The sequence below is a fragment of the Embiotoca jacksoni genome, unplaced genomic scaffold (assembly GCF_022577435.1).
Source record: "Embiotoca jacksoni isolate LCO1_2020_lvr unplaced genomic scaffold, fEmbJac1.0.p SCAF_60, whole genome shotgun sequence".
In the NCBI taxonomy this organism is placed as follows: domain Eukaryota; kingdom Metazoa; phylum Chordata; class Actinopteri; family Embiotocidae; genus Embiotoca; species Embiotoca jacksoni.
The window spans coordinates 744,259-764,244 of NW_027185415.1; the positions used below are offsets into that span (position 1 = coordinate 744,259).

General features: G+C 40.6%; 1 protein-coding gene across 1 annotated transcript in view; it reads left to right on the forward strand.

Moving 5' to 3' along the window:
* The window catches only part of col13a1 (collagen, type XIII, alpha 1), a 53,092-nt gene extending 34,313 nt beyond the window's left edge, over positions 1-18,779 (forward strand). The window contains exons 28-39 of the mRNA XM_069174717.1: positions 774-845; positions 1,029-1,070; positions 1,170-1,220; positions 2,126-2,152; positions 2,290-2,376; positions 4,111-4,146; positions 5,811-5,864; positions 6,261-6,314; positions 7,752-7,787; positions 12,574-12,660; positions 15,491-15,529; positions 15,629-18,779. Of these exons, the coding sequence (XP_069030818.1) occupies positions 774-845; positions 1,029-1,070; positions 1,170-1,220; positions 2,126-2,152; positions 2,290-2,376; positions 4,111-4,146; positions 5,811-5,864; positions 6,261-6,314; positions 7,752-7,787; positions 12,574-12,660; positions 15,491-15,529; positions 15,629-15,631 (588 nt within the window). The 3' untranslated portion in view covers positions 15,632-18,779. The remainder of the gene's footprint in view (positions 1-773; positions 846-1,028; positions 1,071-1,169; positions 1,221-2,125; positions 2,153-2,289; positions 2,377-4,110; positions 4,147-5,810; positions 5,865-6,260; positions 6,315-7,751; positions 7,788-12,573; positions 12,661-15,490; positions 15,530-15,628) is intronic.
* The last annotated feature ends 1,207 nt before the right edge of the window (positions 18,780-19,986 follow it).

Sequence of the window (19,986 nt, forward strand, 5' to 3'; positions counted from 1 at the left end):
GTCTTCCGTTTTTATGGTGTGAAAGCAGTTTGGGATTTTCATACGTAAACATGTGGTGTCCTATTTTGTGGTTGACCATAAAACTTGTGTGTGTGTGTGTGTGTGTGTGTGTGTGTGTGTGTGTGTGTGTGTGTGTGTGTGTGTGTACAGGATGAATTTAGGGGCTATACAAGTGCAGACCATTTAACAAAATCTACTTTGTTATAGTATTATATGACATTCTGTATCATATCAACAACTCGTGTAAGTAGTATTTCAATATTGATTTTGACCTCTTTATATACAGTTGGGTATGTCCACCTCAACCAACCAGTAAAGTTTCAGTTTCCATCCATATATGTCCAGATTAATCTAAAGTACAGTTTGTAGTGAAGACTGAAGGAAGCCTGATATGTGTTTACGTGCTTGGCCAATAAAGCTGAGCGACAGTAGACAATGCCTCACTTTCGTGTGGATGGACGGAAGGAAAACCTAAAAATAGAATTCCTCTGACTATGGTTGTCACTGGCAACGAGGCATAAAATGAGCATTGAACAGATTTTTCAAGAACATTATAATAATTGTGTAAAAACATATGGCGCAAGTACAAATTAAGCCATGTGTTTAAAAATAATAATAATAATAATGCTGACAAGAAAGAAGTGGATGGAAGTATATAGTCCTTGCTGCTGAGTTTTTGGGTTTGGTCTTTAATTCTTTGACTCAGTGAAGATCAAGTGATCAGTGAAACCCTCAACCATTATCATGTCTATCTCCCCCTCCATGTTCTGTAGGGTTTAGATGGCCCTACTGGTGAAAAGGGGGCTACAGGGTCCTCTGGCCCTATTGGATTACCTGGCACAACGGTACGCAATGTTGCCCCTCAGCCTGCATCTTTCTGGAGGCAGCGTCTGACCGGGCAAACGGGGGAAAGTGCAATACATGTTGTATCCAGCCGAACTGCTGTGTCAAAGTTTTTCATAGATTGTCTGACAAGGAAATATATCATCACCGTTGTGTGTCTGTGTCTTTGCCACATATTTTCACAGGGTCCTAAAGGCGAACCTGGAGATGGAGGACGGTCAGAAATGGTAAGAGTGTGTCATAAATCAGCTAAATCAGAGCACACAACATGTTTTAATACGTTGAATTAGAAACTATAGCTTGGGTTTGTGTGTGTCTGTTTTTAGATCTTTGGTCCTCCAGGGCCCCCAGGACCTCCAGGACCAGTTGGCCCAACAGTGAGTCACATTTAACTCCTAAGACTATCGGCCCCGCACAGCCACAAAAGTGTTTTATGTGACACTACAGTAGAGATGAACATGAATAGGTGCACTGGTGAAACAGCTGTAGATCAAATCCCATCTTTGCGCACATGCAGTTCTGGTAAAATAGGTGAAAGTAGCTGAGTGCAGGCCCTTTAATGCAGAAATGAATGCAGTCAAAATAATGACAACTGCAGACACCACCTGATATTTAAATGCAGGCTGTATACAGGAAGGTGACAATGACAAGTATTCACAGAGGATGCAGGTGGAATTTTCAGCATGTAACTTATCCTGAAGTAAAGATGCCATCATTTCCATTGTATTTACCTTTCCTCCTCTCCACTCCCTTTTCAGGTAAATCAACACAAACTGAACGATTGGTTTTTCATTAATGTTATCGGTCTCGGGGGGGTGGAGGTGCTACTTTAGAAGAATGCAGTATTTTGCAGCCCTTTAAAACGTCACTGATTTGTTCCAGTTTCTTTTATGCGCAGAAAAAAATTCAGTGTTTCCATTTATTATGATTTTATAATTTTAATAAGCTACATTTAACAATGGTGGTATGATATCAAAATAATGAAATGATATGTAATTTGCTGTTAATATTTATATTAAGTATTAAGTATTGCAAAATGTTTTTCAACGCTTCAATTTTGTTTCAAATTTAGAGGTTACATTTTGTCAAATAATAATAATAATAATGCTGTTGAAAAAAATAAAATGAAGTTCTTTAATAAAAGAAGCCCCACCATGCAGTCGCTCAAACGTTCCAAAACTGTAACTTATACATTTATTTCAATGTGCTCGTCAAATACATTAGTTGCCATGGCAACAAGTGGGAAACAGGATAGTAATCCCAGTGTTTTTGTTCCATCCAGGGATCTCAAGGATCTTCAGGGCCGAAGGTCAGTTGTTTTTTTCCATAAGATAGAATATTATTGAGCAGCTTCTCATTTCATTGAAGCTGCCTCCGGTGATCTTTTGGCGACATCACAGTCAGTCCGTGCATGTCAGGATGACGAGGTTTTCTACCCGTTCTCAGGGAGAGCCAGGCATCGGCGTCCGAGGAGAAAAAGGAGCGACAGGTCAAAAGGGTGACAAGGGAGACAGAGGCCATCTTGGACTCCCTGTAAGTACACCGGACCTCCTTTGTGTTCACATTCAATCCCATTTATGCCTCAGTATATCATTGAAATACATTCAAAGGATCACAGTTGACTAAACAGCACAAGGTCTTCACATGGGAGGTGTGTCACCTCATTCAGTCGCAGCTCATCACCAGCTGTTTTTAAAGAAGTATTGCCAATAAATATAAAAAAGGAAATAATGAATAAACACCTGCAGCCATAGAGATAGATTCTGCAGACATGAAGTCATCCATCCTGTATGAGGTGGATCAAAGCGTTGTGAGACTGTGCTCGTTGTGCAGCATGTGGAAGCCAGCAGCTTCCTGAGGAAGTATCCCAAGTCAACATCAGCACCTGTTACACCTGTTTCCGTGGTAACAAATCATTTACTAACAGAGATTCAGACGAGACCTTCAATAGTCCACATTTGTCAAACATTTTCAGTTTTGGAGTAATATTAGATTTTTGTGGACTTTTTATTTATTTAATTTAGACTGTCGCTACGGGGCGTTGGGAGTTTTGTTGAGGTGACGGCTCGAAGGAACCCGCAGAGACACGTGTAACGCTGCGACTCTGTGTCCTGGCCTCCTGAAATGTGTTTCTAATAAACTCAGCCATATTTATAGATGTTTGAGTTGCACCATCTAAAGTGGGATGGATCTCCTCATCAGACCAGGTTTTCCCCAGAAAGTTTTCAACCTGTCTATGAAGCCCACGTTCGCTGGACACCACCTCGAAGTCCTCACTGGTCAGATGAGGAGGAGAAAAAACTACCGAGTCTGACTTTGTAGTAGCAAAGTTACACAACCACCCCACATTCATTTTAGTGACTTCCAATTTCCGTAATCGTGTGTCATCACGCCGACGTGAATAACTCAGTCAGCCTTAACCTACAGTTTCCAGGTTGATCCCAGGTCACCTGCTGTGGCTCCAGGACTCCATCTGATGTTAACTCCACCTTTCTCCAAATAGAGCTGCCAATGACCACAGTTGGTTTCAGTGGGTGTGCCACTAGAGAGGGGAAGTGGTTGGTGGTGAACCGTGGGCTTGTTTCAGACCATGCCTCCTTCGTAGTGGCACCGAGCCGTCCTGCTGCAGACCAGCTGAGCTCCCAGTGCAGCTCTGAACTCTCACTGAGGCTCAGTTAGCTCCTCGGCTAGTGGGCTGTTTTTATTGGTTAGAGCTGTCATAGACCAGCAGTGTTTGCAACAGGAAGTGACACAATACGCTCACCATAACGTCACACATCAGCAGCACGGATCTCATTAACAAAGCTTTTATTGTGAAACATTTGCAGGTGCGTGTTGTGACTGAATTCACACTTCAGATGAGTTATTCCAGAAGAACAATTGAAAATAGCGTAATTATATTGTTGACTTTAATAATTTAACGCAATGGAAATGTGCAGTATTGACTATTGTTTACTAACCTCTGCAGGAACAGTGGTTTGATAAACTTAGGGACGGCAACAAGGTCACAGTTTGCTCACGCGTGTTCACACTCGTTCATCACACGTGTCCTGCAGAACAAATAGCACTCATTAACATGTTAACATCCACCTCCACCTCTTTCATCACCCTTCATATGTCATCATTTGAATGTATTGTTGAAGTCACCTGAGTCACAGCTTCATTCACCCCCCTCCCCCCACCTCCCCCTCGTCCCCCCCACCACCCCTCCTTCCTCCCACCATCTCCCCAATCACCTCTGCTTTCTAACTGTACAACGCTGTCCAGGGGGCACATGGGTTAGACGGCAGACCAGGTCCAGTGGTGAGTGGCGCGAGTCCTGTTCTGGTCCCTCCTCCTCCTCTTCCTCTTCCTCCTCCTTCTCCTCCTCCTCCTCTTCCTCTTACGCCTTCCCAACCCCCCCACCCTCCCCTCTGCTACTGCTTGCTTGATGTCTGCTTGTCCTGTCCGCTTGCTTTTTTGCTTCCCATGCTCGTCCGGTCCGTTTTCCTTCTGTGCGAGGACAGAACTGTTCAGGGTCGGGTTCTGAGGACAGACAGGGTCGATAGAATCTCCCTTCATGGCAAACATCCCCCAATCTGCCCACATGGTTTATTCCAGTTCAAGTAAAGGCCCCAACGAACCACAAATATCAGTGCAAAGATACTAAAGATATGTTACAGGTCATCTTCTGAAGTTATCCAGCACACGTTACTGACAAAATGGTTTTACAACTGTAATCTTGTAAAACATTATGGGCTGTATTTTGGAGCTTGGTGCATCGCAGATCCAGATCTATTGGCATTTTGGTGCAAGTTGCAATTTTCCTGGTGTGTCGGTAAAGATGCGCCGTGCGGTTTCATTGTCCAATTTGAGATGAAATTTCCCTTGCAGCGGGCAGAGGGCTGTTTTCACGGCTTCAGTGGACAGAGCACACGTGAAAAACCCCTCAGACAGGTTTCAAGGATGTTCTACGTATTCACTCCCACTTACATAAATAATTAAAACTAGATTATTTATTTTTTTAATGCAACCTTCAGACTCAGATAATCAAAAGAAAATGTAGGCTGACTTTTATCTTTTGAATTGGATGTGAATGAGACAGTTGGCCTGCATCGTGACGCTGCAGCCAATCTCGGCCATAAACTAGAATGATGATATTGGGTTAGCTTGGGTTACCACCTCAGATGCACCTTTTTGTTTGTGTTCAACAAATTACCAAAAAAGTTGGCCACATCTACTTCCAGAGCATCTGCACCGACGCCTGGTGGATGAACATAGAGCCCATCATGTCCCACTCACTGCATATTTGAATTAGTTCTCCAAAAGCAGATGTATGGTACACTGTCTAAAAATCAGCTCTACTTTATCATATTTTCAATCTCTGTTCTTACACTTCCTATATGTGCTCAAATAAAAGCCTTCTGCCAAAATATGGTGTAAATCCTCAGTCCTCAGTTCTGTCCTCAGTTCTGCCTCAACAGTTTCCTGTCTCCTGATTCTGCACCAGCTGCAGGCTGCAAAGCTGCCGTTGCTAAGAGCTATCCATAAGGAGCATGCAGAGATGCTCATGCTGCATGTTGACATGTCATTTTGCACATCTAGACTGTATCATACATCACATGTGGACATAAGGTACTGTACATACTGGATATACGTGAGATGCAAAGTCTTCCTCTCCATTCCTGACTGCTGCTCAGACAAAGAACCGCAGCTGTTGACATTTTATTCATTTTCCCTCCTTTTTAACAGTTTTGACAGTAGTTCAACAAGCTTGGCGGTTTGTGCTTCACGTGTCAGCAGATTATTGCATTGTCTCAGTACTTTATCACTCCAGATCAGTGAAATATTTGGGCCTAAGTTTTGTGACACCTGTTCATGTCCACCACAAAGCTTGTTGATTTACTGATTGAAGACATTTAATCATGGTATTTTTTTCTACTATTCTATTTGCCTTCAGGTATTTATTGTCCCTTTATCTTTTAAAGGGTCTAATAGGACCTGCAGGTGTGTCAGGGCCAGCTGGACCAAAAGGAGAGAGCGTGAGTTTTTCTCTGTTTCTTTTCTTCTTTATTCTAAAATAAACACAGAGCTGGATTACGTGTGGTTTTAAGCGTATCTTCAGTTTGGTACAGTGCAGTCTTTTTTCCATATGCTCCTGCAGTGCAATTTAGCTGTTATTTCTGAGGCGAAACTAGGCTTAAATTTCTGCCAGCTTAAAACAGGTCTAAGTGCAACGCACCCGGCAGACAATTTCTTTTATTTTTTAAGGCTTAAATTGGTACAAATGCACATGAACAGCAAAAACCCACAGACGGGTTTGGTGGATGTTCTACATATTTAATCTCATATAAAATAATACAAAATGTTGAATGTAAATTTCCGGTTCAGAACTACAGACCATAGTGTTTAAAATGTACACTATTCTATCACTTCAGGGTGAAAAGGGAGATGCAGGATTACCAGGACCAATTGGGCCACAAGGGATCCCCGTAAGTACAACATGTCATTTTAGAAATAAACAGCAGCTTTCAGACCATTGAAAGTAGGATGTTTATATAAGAAACATTTTACCTGCACAATGAAAAGATCAAACTAATACTACTATATTGATTGTACCAAAGTCCAATGATGATATTAAATTTATACCAAAACCTTTGTGAAGCAAACTTTTGACAAATACACGGCAAAACTCTCATCTAACAACAAGAATAGCATCTTCATTTTTCTACACGAGGGCGGTTCAAAAAGTTCAGAGACTTGTGTTTTGTGCGTGAGGAGCCGGGGGGAGCCGTAACCTTTGTGAGTACGTGATCGAAGTTTCATCGCTTGAAAGTTTCATCGCTTCTGCTGGTGCAGAAGCATCAACGGCTTCTCCGTGTACATGAAACTAGAACTGAGAGTTTGTGGTGAGTAGGGTTGGTGGGGGGGGGGGGGGGGACGGGTGATGGGGTGGTGGGGAGGGGGTGGGATGATGGGGTGGGGAGGGGTGGGGGGTGTTGTTGATCACGCAACAAAACTTCGAACCCTTCCTCACAAAGGTCATTGCTCCACCGCTCCACCCGCTGAGCTGCAGCAGCAGACGTCCTCATCCACTCATTGTGTTCAAGTCATAACTCTACATTTCTCAGACTTTTAAAGCAACTGTCTAACATTTTGAGAAATATGCTTGTTTGCACTTTTATCCAGAGCCAGATGGAGACCTCATTATAACTTTCATGTATGTCTGTGTCCTGTTCAGAGAAATATTAAGGACATGTTGTATGTTACAGCACACGTAGAGCCATGAAAGGGATTTGTTGTTTGGTTGAATGGAGTTAATTAGCAATAAGACAGTTGATAATAGTACTATCACTATCATATCATCTTTTATATTCAGGACAGCAGACAGTCTGTTCATCTACCGCCGCAAACTAAAAACACATCTCTTCAGACTTTACCTTGAATAGGAACAACAACAAAAAAGTAGAACTTTAGTATCTTAAATAGAACTTACTGATAGAACTTTGTAGTTTGGCTTTCTGGAAGAAAATTGTATTTTCTTGATTCCTGTTGTTCTGGTTTTGAACCCTCATGGTTGAAATGAACTTATTGTAAGTCGCTTTGGATAAAAGAGTCAGATAAATGTAATGTAATGTTCTTCGCTTGCATGGTCGTGTCTTTACTCATATTGACAGACAATTCCACTTGGATCTAAAAGGAAAGTTTCATCTGTCAATCAACCGTTGCCATGGTTTTATTCTGAATGTGATCATCAGACTGTGGCTGTAGTTCAACTTTGTTACACAACAGATCTGTATTCATCTCCCTCACTCAAAGGAGTCTTTTCCAACATGGCCTGAGACACCAAACAAGCACATTTCCCAAAGTGTAGCAAACATGCATATTCCTCAAAAACAGTCACATATCATGTTTTTTTCTTTTTGCAGGGTTTATTAGGACCTCAAGGGCTCAAAGGAAATCGGGTAAGTGACAACCTGTAGTGTTTGGCCTGTAGTAAAGATAGCAGAAGTACGTACACGATTTGGGCTAATGACACAAATTAGATTTAATCTGTGGAGTCCACACAGACCAGTTCACCTCATTCGATTCAGCAGCTAGACTAACTAAACATTATGGGCTTTATTTCCGTACCAGCGCAAAATCGAGCACATTTACAATTTCTTACACCATAAGGAGCTTTTTTAGCGCACTTGCGTTCAGTTGCTATTTTCTTGGCTGAGCATGAACCCGGCGGCGCTGAGATGGGTGGAACAGGACGGGTCAGTAAAGATGCACTAATCCTGCTGTCGTTCTTTAGATGAAAACAGGTTTACATTTCTTGCCAGCTCAAACCAGGTCTAAGTTTTCATGTCTGCGGTGGGAAGAGCGTACAGCAACAAAACCCAGACAGGTTTGGTGGATGTTTTACGTATTTCATCCCACTTACATTCATAATTTAAACAAGATTCTTTGAATGCAACTTTCTGATTCAGTTAATCATATAAAACATTCAGCTTTCTGTTTACTTGGATGTGAATCACACAGTTAGTTCAGATTTAAGGACAATCTCAATCACGTGATATAAAAGGCAACTTGGGCGAACGACAAATTAATTACAATTAACTCACAAATAGTGATAACAATTCAAAAGCCTTTTCACGACTCATCTGGTCTAAGCCTGCATCACTCAAAGGTTCGGGCTAATTACACACAACGGGCCACGTAATTCATAATTTGATGTTCACTCAAAGCTCCCGATGCGATTCATAAGCTTGGAGGTGTAACGTACTCATGCTCACTCCTATCGGACGGTGTTCTTTGTTCACTTTAACATTTAATTATTGATGAATTGGCAAATAATATTTTCAGTTAAATTGTCCACATTTTTAATGCACCACATGATATGTCGAGCTCGACGCCCCCAAAACCCATCGATGCTCTCAAATGCTCCTTCGTCTTCCATCTTTGAACCCCTTCTTACAGTTTCCTGGTCAGTCGCACTCTTAATACCAGTTGAAGAGGCATTTATAATATAAAAGTCCGTTTAACATCGTCGGCCAGCGGAGGCCGACTTGTCGCGTCATAAATTCTGTAATTACAAGCCTGAACCTCCAGGACACGTCTGTCAGCTTCCTGCATAACGTTTGTCTGGTAGTGTTGGCCTGCTCCTTCTGCAGCCATTCAGAAAACCATGTTACGCCACAGCAGTGGAGGGCATTGGAGGAGCTGATTTTTTTGGGCTGCGACACGCTTCCTATGTTTTAATTTCTCCTGCCACGCTGCGGCACACGTGATGGCGTTTGTGTGCAAATTACCAAAAGGCTGGCCAGACCTACGAACCGTACTTAGACCTGGGTTTGGCTGCACCGAGATTCACAACAACAAAACAAGCCCCGTATGTTTGTGAGTAACAGGTTGGTATTTGCACCAACAAACAATATTTGACTATAATTGTTACAATTGGAGTTTCATTAGAAAACCTTAGAATAGTTTTAAACAACTTCAGAGACACTAAAAGACGAGATGTGCATTGAAGCTGTGAACATCAACACGTGGATGTTCTCAGGAAAAGGAAGCCAGATGAGGCAGATCGTTTGCTTTGATTTTTATGTTCTTTAATGATTCTGATTATTTTGCATCAAGATATTATGTAATAAATTGTTCTGCATTGGCTTTGTTTTAAACGTTAGGATCACTCGGGTCTTTGGAATAATTTTAACTCCATGAAGATACCAATAATTCTTGAATATGAAGGCAGGTTTTTAAAAATAAAAATAAAAAAAGATGTTATTGATCAATGACCTATTTATACAGGGATATGTTGCCTCAAAGTTTTCTGTACTTTTCAAGTATAAACTAAATCCACATATTAGAAGTCAACATGTCAGTCACAAGTCTGTGTTCAAACAGCTACAATCAATATTATTTCCTTGTTTGTGCTAAGCTATGCTAACCATGTTCTGATTCCAGATTTAACACACAAAAATGAGATTGATATGTTATCATATTCTCACACTGCTCATTTAAATACCGTTGTAAAGCAAAACAGTTGTGCAAAATGATATTGTGTAAAAACTGTCTTCCATTTCCAGGTAAATGAGTGTGTTTGTAATGTTCACATACCCTTCCCCTAGGAGAATGTTTCTGTTTCCTTCCCATTAACCTGTGACTCTTTTAATATTTCCACTCCCATCTTTTCAGTCTTCACATTTCATAAGCTCTTTCAGCACATTCAACTGGCCTGGATTTCAATGTAAACCCCCAAAAACCAGAAGAATATTTCCTCTGACAAACAGACCTAAATGTGACCGTCCAGTTGAAAGTGTTGAAGACAAAGCTCTGAGATAGAGTTAGACTTTTTACTATTTGTCCTGTCTTCCTTTTTTCCGCAGGTCTTCCTATCCCCTTTTCCTTCCCTCCACCTTGCTCTGTGGCCTGTGGCTCTTTTTATTGCAGGGGTTGCCCTCTCTCCCTCTCACAAACCTTGGCCTCCTGCTCCTCCTGCTCCTCCTCCTCCTCCTCCTCCTGCATTCTAATGTAGTCCTGGGTTAATCTTCCTCCTCTTACACCTCCTCTTTGCTACTCCTACTCCTACTTAACCTTACCTCTCCCTCGCAAGCCTCCATTAAGTCCCTCCAACCCCTGAGTCCCTAACCAATGTCCCCAATTAGCGACAGTGCTCTCCCATCACATGGTCAACATTTATTTGTTTAGGTCCAAGCACACCAACAATGTTGCATGTTTCTGAGCTAATTATCTTTTAGATGGTTAACTTGTTAGTTCGGTAGAAATGCACACAGACATCCTTCGAAACCTTTCAACATGTAACCAGTGCATTTACAGCAGCTGCTGATTATTCATTTGTTATATCTGCACTGAATTTCTAAAAGTTGTTGAACTGGTGCTTTTTAATTCTGTATAATTATAATTATGTAAGAAGCACAACACACCCTCAAAGAATAGTAAGACAAAGTTCATAGAACTGAAACACGACTGCATGAATCTACTCAGATCGAGGGCTGGGCGCTTTCATGTAGATATATAATCTTGAGCTTTCATTATATATCAACATTATTCTTTGGAGATATACAAAATATACAAAAAAGAGATCCTTTATTTTGAGATGACCTATTAATGTAAGCGACCTCGTAACCCGTACTAAAGGACACTAGAGCTGAATTTATTTTTAACAGTAGGACAAGCGGGTGTGATAAGTGCACATATATGATGTGCCCATATTGTATGGGAACCGCTGTCAATCATAGTCCATTTAATGACAAACGAGGTATACGAGGGACAGACGAGGAAGTCGCTAAACAAAGGAGAGCTAAGAGTACGTGAGCAGAACTAGTGTCAGTTTAGATGTACAGCAGGTAATTAGCTGAAGCATCATCTTACCTGGAACACAGCACAGCAGGCTTATTGATCCTGAAAATAACTGACTGGACATTTTCAAAGAAAGACCTGATTTGATCGAGTATAGGCTATTTATTTTATATCATGTTTTAGTGATGGGTTTTGCAGCTGTATATTTTCAAAAAGGGTTATTCATTTAATCCGTTTTAATAAAAGTGCTTATGAGCTCTCACGTGGCTTTGATTTACAAATATACACTCAGCCCGCTTCATACAAAATACATATATATATATATATATATATATATATATATATATATATATATATATATTGGATATCGCCATTCAGCCCAAATACATTGCGGTATGACGTTCGTGCCCATCGCCCAGCCCTACTCACAGATGTATTATGCAGTCGAGCCAGAAGCACTGGAGCCATGTGAGAAAAGATAAGATCTAAGATCACAGTTGTACAAGTGATGCTGAGACAGCACTGGAAAAGCCCGTTATTATTATATATAATAAATATATATATCCTCATATGTAATGCTGTAATATCTCTGTTTGATCTCCTACAGCCTTTGATGTTGATGAGCAGGTGTTAATGTTAAAAGTGTACTCCACCCAGTTAGCAGTCCACTCCTTAATGCAGAACCACCAGGTACTTCCTGGTCAAAACCTAGCATCTACATTACCCACAATGCAGCTTGAGCTCTCCATCTCTATCAGACATTGGGTTGTGTTATGCTGGTAGAGAAAGACCTTCTTCCCTGTGTTGAAGACACTTAATAAAAAACACTGACTTGGTAGGAAACAATGAAATAAACCGTCTAAAGTCAAACCCATCTGTCCTCTCTGAACATAATGCTCATTGGGACTTTTTACATTTTCCTCAATCAACCAGTTTTTTTGCAATGATGACTCATCTCTCATTTCACCAAAATTTAGACTTTATTTTTGGACATTGTCCTGTTCACCATTTTAGATGTCACATCTTTTTCATCAGTATTATCTCCCATGATTAAAGCCAAATTGGTCACTTGCTCACGTTTCACTCACAAATCTTCCAAAAGCTCCTTTTAGTAGTTTGTAGGTAGATCTAAGGTAGAAAAAAAAAAAAAAAAAAAAAAAACCTGCTCATCAACTGGCTTTAATGTCTCTTCCCTAACGACCTCCGCTCCTTCCCTCTCCACTACATTTACATTGAAAAAAATGTAAAAAGGCAAAAGGCACACTAATCAAATTATTAATGAAAATAACGTATTTTTTAACGTATAACTTTTTGTCTAAATTACATATACTGTATGTAAGCACTCGTGACAGATGAAATCTTACAATAAAAAAGCATTTGCTTCATGTGTGGATTAATGAGGAGGATTAAAGTTTGTCTCTTTCAATACACATTTGTTTGCAGGGAGAGAGGGGCAAGAAAGGCAACAGGGGGGCCAAAGGGGATAAGGGAGACCAAGGAGCACCTGGATTAGATGCCCCCTGTCCGTTGGTATGTCAGTAGTTCCATGTGTAACCAAGAGGCAAAGGGAAGGAGCACTGCTTTACAATCAAACATAATCCAAGAGAGCTTCAGTTTCTCTAAAACATTGGTTTCCAGTAGTCGCCTTCCTTTTGGCTCTGGTGTTCGGAGGTTCTCATCAACCTCAGGGAGGGTTTGGTCAAGTTGTCCCCTCTTGGGAATATGTGGTTGAATGGATATTGTGACGACTAAAAGCTTCGTGAGAACATAGGAAAGGTTCTGTGGCCCAGCGATGAACATATTTATCGAGTGAAAAATGTGGAAGGAGCACAAACCTCAGCTCTGACTGAGGAACCTCTTTTTCCAGGGATGAGATTGACAGGAACCAAGCAGATGCTGCTTATCAAATGAATGTTCAGCCTCCCTCCTGCCTCTCAGGAACTATTTCCTTGCATTGTAGGAAGAGGATCAACTAGAGTCCTGTACCTGGAGCCCATATAAAACCTCTCATTCCTGGCCCACGTACGTACTACACGTATTTCCAAATTTCTGACCAGTTGATGCACCAAACAATTCACAACCAGATAAAAAGAAATATATTCCATTGGACCATATTGGACCCAAACATCTCTGGCTCATGGTGGTAGTGGGCCAAGCGAGGTAACCCCGATGTCCTTCTCCACAGCCACATCCATCAGCGCCTCATTCCTGAGATGTTCAAATTAGGCAGTAAAATGGCTCAAAACGGATCTGAAACCTTTGTTGATTTTCTTGGGATTCAGGTTTGTTGCAGAATTCTGGAGCTTAATCAGCTTTAAAAATTCCTCTCAGCGCGTCCGGTTCCTGTCAGTCTCAGGCTGCCTGCATGTTTAGGAAACCTACAAGCGGTCACCCAGTGGACAGAAGATCCTTCTGCTATCAAGCAGTGGAGGACGAACACTTTTCCAGTGCACTTTAGCTGCAAAACTGGTTTTAAATGGCTGATTTCACAAACAGGGTTTCCGAGGCTTTAAAGGGGAGAAAGGTGAACCGGGCCTGCCAGGCCTGGATGGGCTGGATGCCCCTTGCCCTGTGGTATGGTGCTCTTTCTTTCCCTTCACATTTCCCTGCATGCTTTTAGCTCTCTCTAACTGCACCTCATTGTGGGAACTACAGATGTTTGAATCACACCTGCACGTCTGCATGGAAGTTTCAATCGACTTGTCATTTTCTCTTCGCTTCCCTTCGGAGTAATAAGACTGAACTGTTCCAACTAGCCTCCTGTACAACTAATATGAATAAGCCTTTCCCTCTGAGAACAAATAATGATTTAACTCAACCTTTCCATCTCTACTAAAACCTTCTACGCTAAATTCAGATGCAGATCTATGACTGTAATTAACATTACCAGCTACATAACAAAATTAATCTTAATATTTCACCTTGAAATTGCTCTGTCAAGTATGAGGGTTGGGCATTTCAAGCAACTATTTGATTAAAAATCAAATGTTCTTTTGCATGGAGCACCTTTCTTTCCATTTTCATGGCCACAGAATACCACACGTAGTGAAAAGAACAGCAGGAGCTTGATGAGTTTATTTGGTCCAAGAAGATACCAGCGTCCTGGTATTAGCATGGAAAGTCTTATTGCAGCATTTGCTCATTGATCCAACATGCATCTTGTCATTCACAGCCAATTGTCATGATGTCATGTAGCGTTCCTTTGCGAGGCGAAGGGCTTCTAGGTGTTTATATATGGTACTGGAAGAAACCTTGATCATGGTTCATAGGTCTGGTGATGGGTTTAAGAGTTTTGCTTTCTGAATTCCCTCCTCACAGGTAAGGGTAAGGCTTACAATTTTAGTTCTGTAGCTTGTGTTTGTATATTTAGGAACACCTCAGAATGATTATTAAAATGAATGAAACCATGTTGGAAAGTGCTGGTAGTCTCGGTTTCACAAAAATGGCATTGTGGTCTATTGAAATCCAATTTTACGACACAGTTCGTCTTCACAAGGATTAAATGTTAATGTGATTCTCCCGCTGGGCTATTATTGTTTTTCTGTCTTTCTGGAAGAGACAGAAAAATGTGAATCTTCACCTGGAACAACAGTAATATTCTTCTGTGTGCCGTAAAGCAGCATCGATCAATCGCTCTTCTAAATTTGCTGCCGAATCATCTCAATGCCACACTGTAAACATGATCTCTATATACAGAGTCTGATTTGGTTTCTGTATTTATAATGAAAGTTATGAATTCTTCCACAGTATACAGTTGGGGTTCAGGACAGAGGGGGACCCTCTGGTTCTGGAAGCAATTCTAACTGCAGAAAAAAGTTGATTCCAATAATATCCTTAATCCTCCTTATCATAGGAACATGCTACTCTCCTGACTTTCTGGAGAATCTGTAAACACGCTGTTATTCTGTCTGTTTGTTGTGCTGTACTTTTTTACACCGGTAACCATGGTTATTTCTATGGTGAAGATGTCAATCACTGGCTTAAATTAAATTGGGGCTCGAGACTTCTTCGTTGCTGCAAGAGTACAAAACACCATTTTGTCACTGTGACAGATTTAATCTTTGACCCAGACTCTTAAAGTGAAGTGGTTTCAGCTGCTAAAGGTTGAACTCATAACTGGAATAACCAGAAATAGTGCGAATTGAATTGTGCTTCCAGAACTGTGGTGGTACCCCGTGGAGGAACAAGTAACTGTTCGACACTCTGTCCAGAGAGTAGTCTACACATTTCAACATTTGTTTTCTTCTTTTAATTATAAATTGCTTTTATATGCATTGTTGCTTAACACCCTGCATGATGATATTGCTCATCTCTGCAGTGTGCAATATTTTTCACTCTGCAACTTGTTTTGTGTTTGCAGGGAGATGATGGCTTACCCGTACCAGGATGTTGGAATAAAGTAAGTTTACTGAAGCTGCTCACGTACTGGATGCTAACTTCACCACCAACGTTGTCTGAACTAACATTTGATTTTTTGCCTTTTGCTTTCTCCTTGCAGTGACGATAACTGGAATGGCTTGTGTGATTGTACATAGGATATTTATTTTTTTACTTTTCCTCTCGTGTTATACATGGAAAAATTTAAAAATCCTAAAAAATATGTGTCGAAGAGATTTTTGTAGAGATTGTTTATTTAATACGTATTAAAGTGTTTGTTGGCTAATGGATTTATATATCTATGCATTATTTTGGTATAGTCAGATAATTAAAAATTATATTTTGGATACATATGCATGATATTTGTGCATAATGTGAAGTCAATAATGCTCATTAACTTATTGCATTATGTTGTTTTGTTCTGTCCTATTAGACCATGCTGCACTGAGTTGTGGGGCTGGAAACATTACGGGCCCTATTTTAGTTTCCAGTTAGTATTTGTGGTATTTTGGTACACAGTTTTCTAGACTTGCGCCGAGGCGAACCCAAATTCCAGAGCGGTGCTACTTTGGTGTCAACTCTGAGGAGGACTTTCCTCTGAGCCGTCCGCCAGCTCACACCAGGTCTAAATCTGACAGACGGGCTGTTTTCCTGGCTTCAGTGCTCATGAACAGAGTTCCAGAGTTGGACACAGAAGTTGATGTATATATGACCTTTATTTAACCAGGTAAAATCAATTGAGAACCAATTCTCATTTACAATGATGACCTGTCAGCACAGTCCAGATGTGTGCTCATGTCCACGGAAATAATGCTTTGAGCAGACGCTCACAAAAACGATGGTGATTTGTTGTTCTGCCTTCCTCCTGCTCCGTGCACGTCTCAAAACGTATTGATCTACCGTATAATATTAATAACCTCTTCCCAAGCCCATCATCATCATCATCATGGAGGCCGACTGTAGCACCATACATTCAGAGATCAGAGCCTGAACCTCCAGACAAACATGTCAGCTTCCTCCTGGTTGAAGTTTGGATGGTCTGCTCCTTCTTCATCCATAAGAAACTGACAGTCCGCTGCATCACAGCAGGCTTACAGGGAACGAGCAGAGCTGATTTGATTGGCTATGATTGAAGTGAGCTGTGACACACCTTCTAATGATCTGCCCCTCCTACTTCTCCATTGCACCGCGGTGCGCCTCACCTGCAGTCTGAACCTGTGTTCAAAATACCGAACATGCCTATCTGCGCTCAGAAGTGCACGACGGCAGGCCGACGTAAACGGGCCCGATGTGTTATCGTTTGGAAAGTCTTTGGTGAACTGTGTTTTGTGATAAAAATGTTATAAAGAAAACATGGACAAGCACTGCACATACACTCCCTTCAGTTTTACTCCATTTTCAAACCGTGAGCTGGTTTAAGTGTGCACTTTGAACTTTTGGTGATGTGTTCACGGTCTACTGACGAACATGCTGACTTAATAGATCAGATTGAGGGCTGTCACCAGTTTGATTTTCTGTCCTATTCATGACCATGCTGATCCATCGAAGCACTTTGGTCCAGACGTTACGATATGATAATGACATGGTTGGTGGTTTGCTAAGGATCCTGTTGAAACTGGTAATGTAACAACAATGCATAAAGCTTTGCATTTGATCTCAACTTGTAATCAGAATACAAGTTGAAGAGAAAAGTATAAAGCTTTATATTTCTGTCGTTTTAGTTTCTTACTTGTATTTATAGTATTTCATGAACACTATGAATGCATTCTATGAATGGCATAATTTGGCAAGACTGATATATGTTAGCCTGCAGAATTTTTTGCCTTTTGCAGATACATCGGCAAATGTGTATATGTTGGCAAATAAGTACTATATATAGTGACGGTTATAGTCATAGTTACAGTTGTTGACAGCTGGGCCTCCATCTTTCCCAGACATGACCATGTTGGTGTGTGAAGGCGAAGCCAGTGAAGGGCACAGGAAAGATACACATTACATCGCACACAACTGATTACTATATTGTTTGCTTCCTGCATTATGTCGTCTTTATATGTTAAATTATTGCAAATTCATTTGTTAGATTATCATTTTTCCAAATTTCTAGAATATTTTTGTTCTAAAGTTTTAGTAGTCAAAATTCCCTGTTGAGTTAATTCCTAAAATAATGGCCAGATTGCCAATGAATTTCCTCCTCAGGTAAACACTGGCCTGAAGGAGATGTCTAATGATTTGGGATGATTGCTTCGTTAGCTCCAACCAGCTTGTTACACCACGATGATGCTTCCCGGAGGGACTCTGGGTTTTAGATGCTCCATGAGTGTTCCTATATTGCCACCTTCAGGACAAATTCATGGCATGAATGCGTCAGCTGGTACCTGCTATGTTGATTGTTCCCTCCAACTGAAGTTGTATTGCTATCTTTACCTTCTGCGTGTCTTTTTACTGGTATGGGATGTCTGATTCTGATGGCAGGCATTACATCCAGACCACACCACGCCGAGTGATATGTTCATTTGTCATTAGGTGACAGTCTTAAATCTCGTCTCTAAGGTCGGCTCTTTCATTCATCATGAAATATTCTCAACAATCACAGCTTTCTGTAAACACGTGTCATGGAGAAGCGATTTCACCAAGAAGTCTTAATTATTTCAAGCTTTAAAGTTCAGGCATGAAAATCCTGAAAACTACGTGTTAAGTTGTGCAGCAGAAAAGCAACAACTATGTTTTAGCTTTGTGTATATTTCTTTCACTGTAAATAGTTTTTCCTGTTTAGTGAGTGTCTTGACTGTTTCTTAACTGTAGTGTTTGTAGATTGGTTGTCTTCTAACCTGAAACACGGTGTTCAGCCTCCACTGCTGGATGGAAATATTGCTGCTCACCTGCAAAGCATGCTGCTGCCATCATCACGTTGTCTCATCAACTAACGAGGAGAACTGTAATCTGCTTTGACAATGGAGATTTTTTTTTAACAAAGACTTCTTATCAACAAACATGTTAATGGAGAAGATGTGTTCATTAACATTCCAACGCGACTGTTGAAGAAATTGAAGAAGTGACTGGAGTGGAGATGATTCATGACACGCTGCTGCTCTCTGACAAACCTTTGTTCGTCTTTTGCTCTGCCTGGATTTGATGTTGATGTTGCAATGAGAGGTTATTGTTGGATCCTGGCCAGCAATAAACTGTTGTTGTTGTCTTGCTGCACAGTACCTCACATTAACCAGCTTGCCCTCATCTTCTTGTCATAAAGATATTAAATACTTATGTTCAGATATCTTCAAAATTTGAATTGTGTTCAAAGGAATTTCATAATTATGAGTTCATAATTAAACATACATTTGTGAGGATTTTGGTTTTGTTCGAACTGTTTTACACCTTCTCACTCCTGCATGCCAGAGACTGCTGTGATGGTAGTTGTCGACTCTCTCTGTAGTTAACTGTGTCATCTGTTGTCTTGTGGACCTGCAGGACAGCATTTTAGAAAAGAAACAGAAAAAAACATTGTGGGGTTGGTACCGTGTCATCGGCTCTGCTGCGGTCCCGTTCTGAGGAGCTGGTTTTAAACTTGTGTTGTCCAAACAAAACCAATCTTAAACTCACTTCCTGTTCTCAGCAGTTTAGAATAAACCGGCTGCTGCGTACATAAATATCACGAGAGATAAGCAGTATGTAAAACTGCAGCCCGGTTTAACTTGGATTGAGTTTCTCTTCTACTGTGCTTGATCTTCTAAAGAAAATACCACTGAAGTATTTAGGAAGTAGAACTACGAATGCAAAGTGTAAAAAATACACCAGAACAAGTTTAACACTGAAGGTTGTTCCTAAGTAAAAGTAGGTAATCAGAAAAAAGGATAATACTTAAACTGTTGAAAGTATTCAATCTAAAGAATAACCTGTTGTGATATGTCATTAGATCAAGGTGATTTTTACATTTGTATAGAACTGCAGCAAATGATTAGTTAATTCATACATTAATTTAACTTTATAATATGTAAAAATCAACTAAAGAAATCATCACCGTCAGTATTTTTGCTTGAAGTATAAGCAAAACAATCAATTTATTTTCTGTTAATGGACAAATTTTTCTCCTGTAGTTGTACATACTGTTGGTTAGTTTTATTTATAACGAAGCATCATATGTAAACCGTTCATCTCTTTTGTATACGGAAATCTTCGACTGTAAAACAACTAGTGATTAAAGCTGTAAATGTAAAATGTCCTCGACAGTGAACAGTTACGTACCATTTTAGACACTTCGTCCTCGATGGCCATTTTGTTAGTAGCTATATTGCAAAAGTTAACTTATGTAATTAATGAGTTTTAATGTGGCCCACAAACAGCAATCAGCTGAGAGTTTGACTTTTCTCACTCTTTCTCACTCTTTCTCACTCCCTCCTTTGTTGCAGTCATTATGACTGCAGCCTTTAGGAGTCACACTAGATGGAGCTGATGTACGTTGTAACAGGTGCAGTTTGCCCA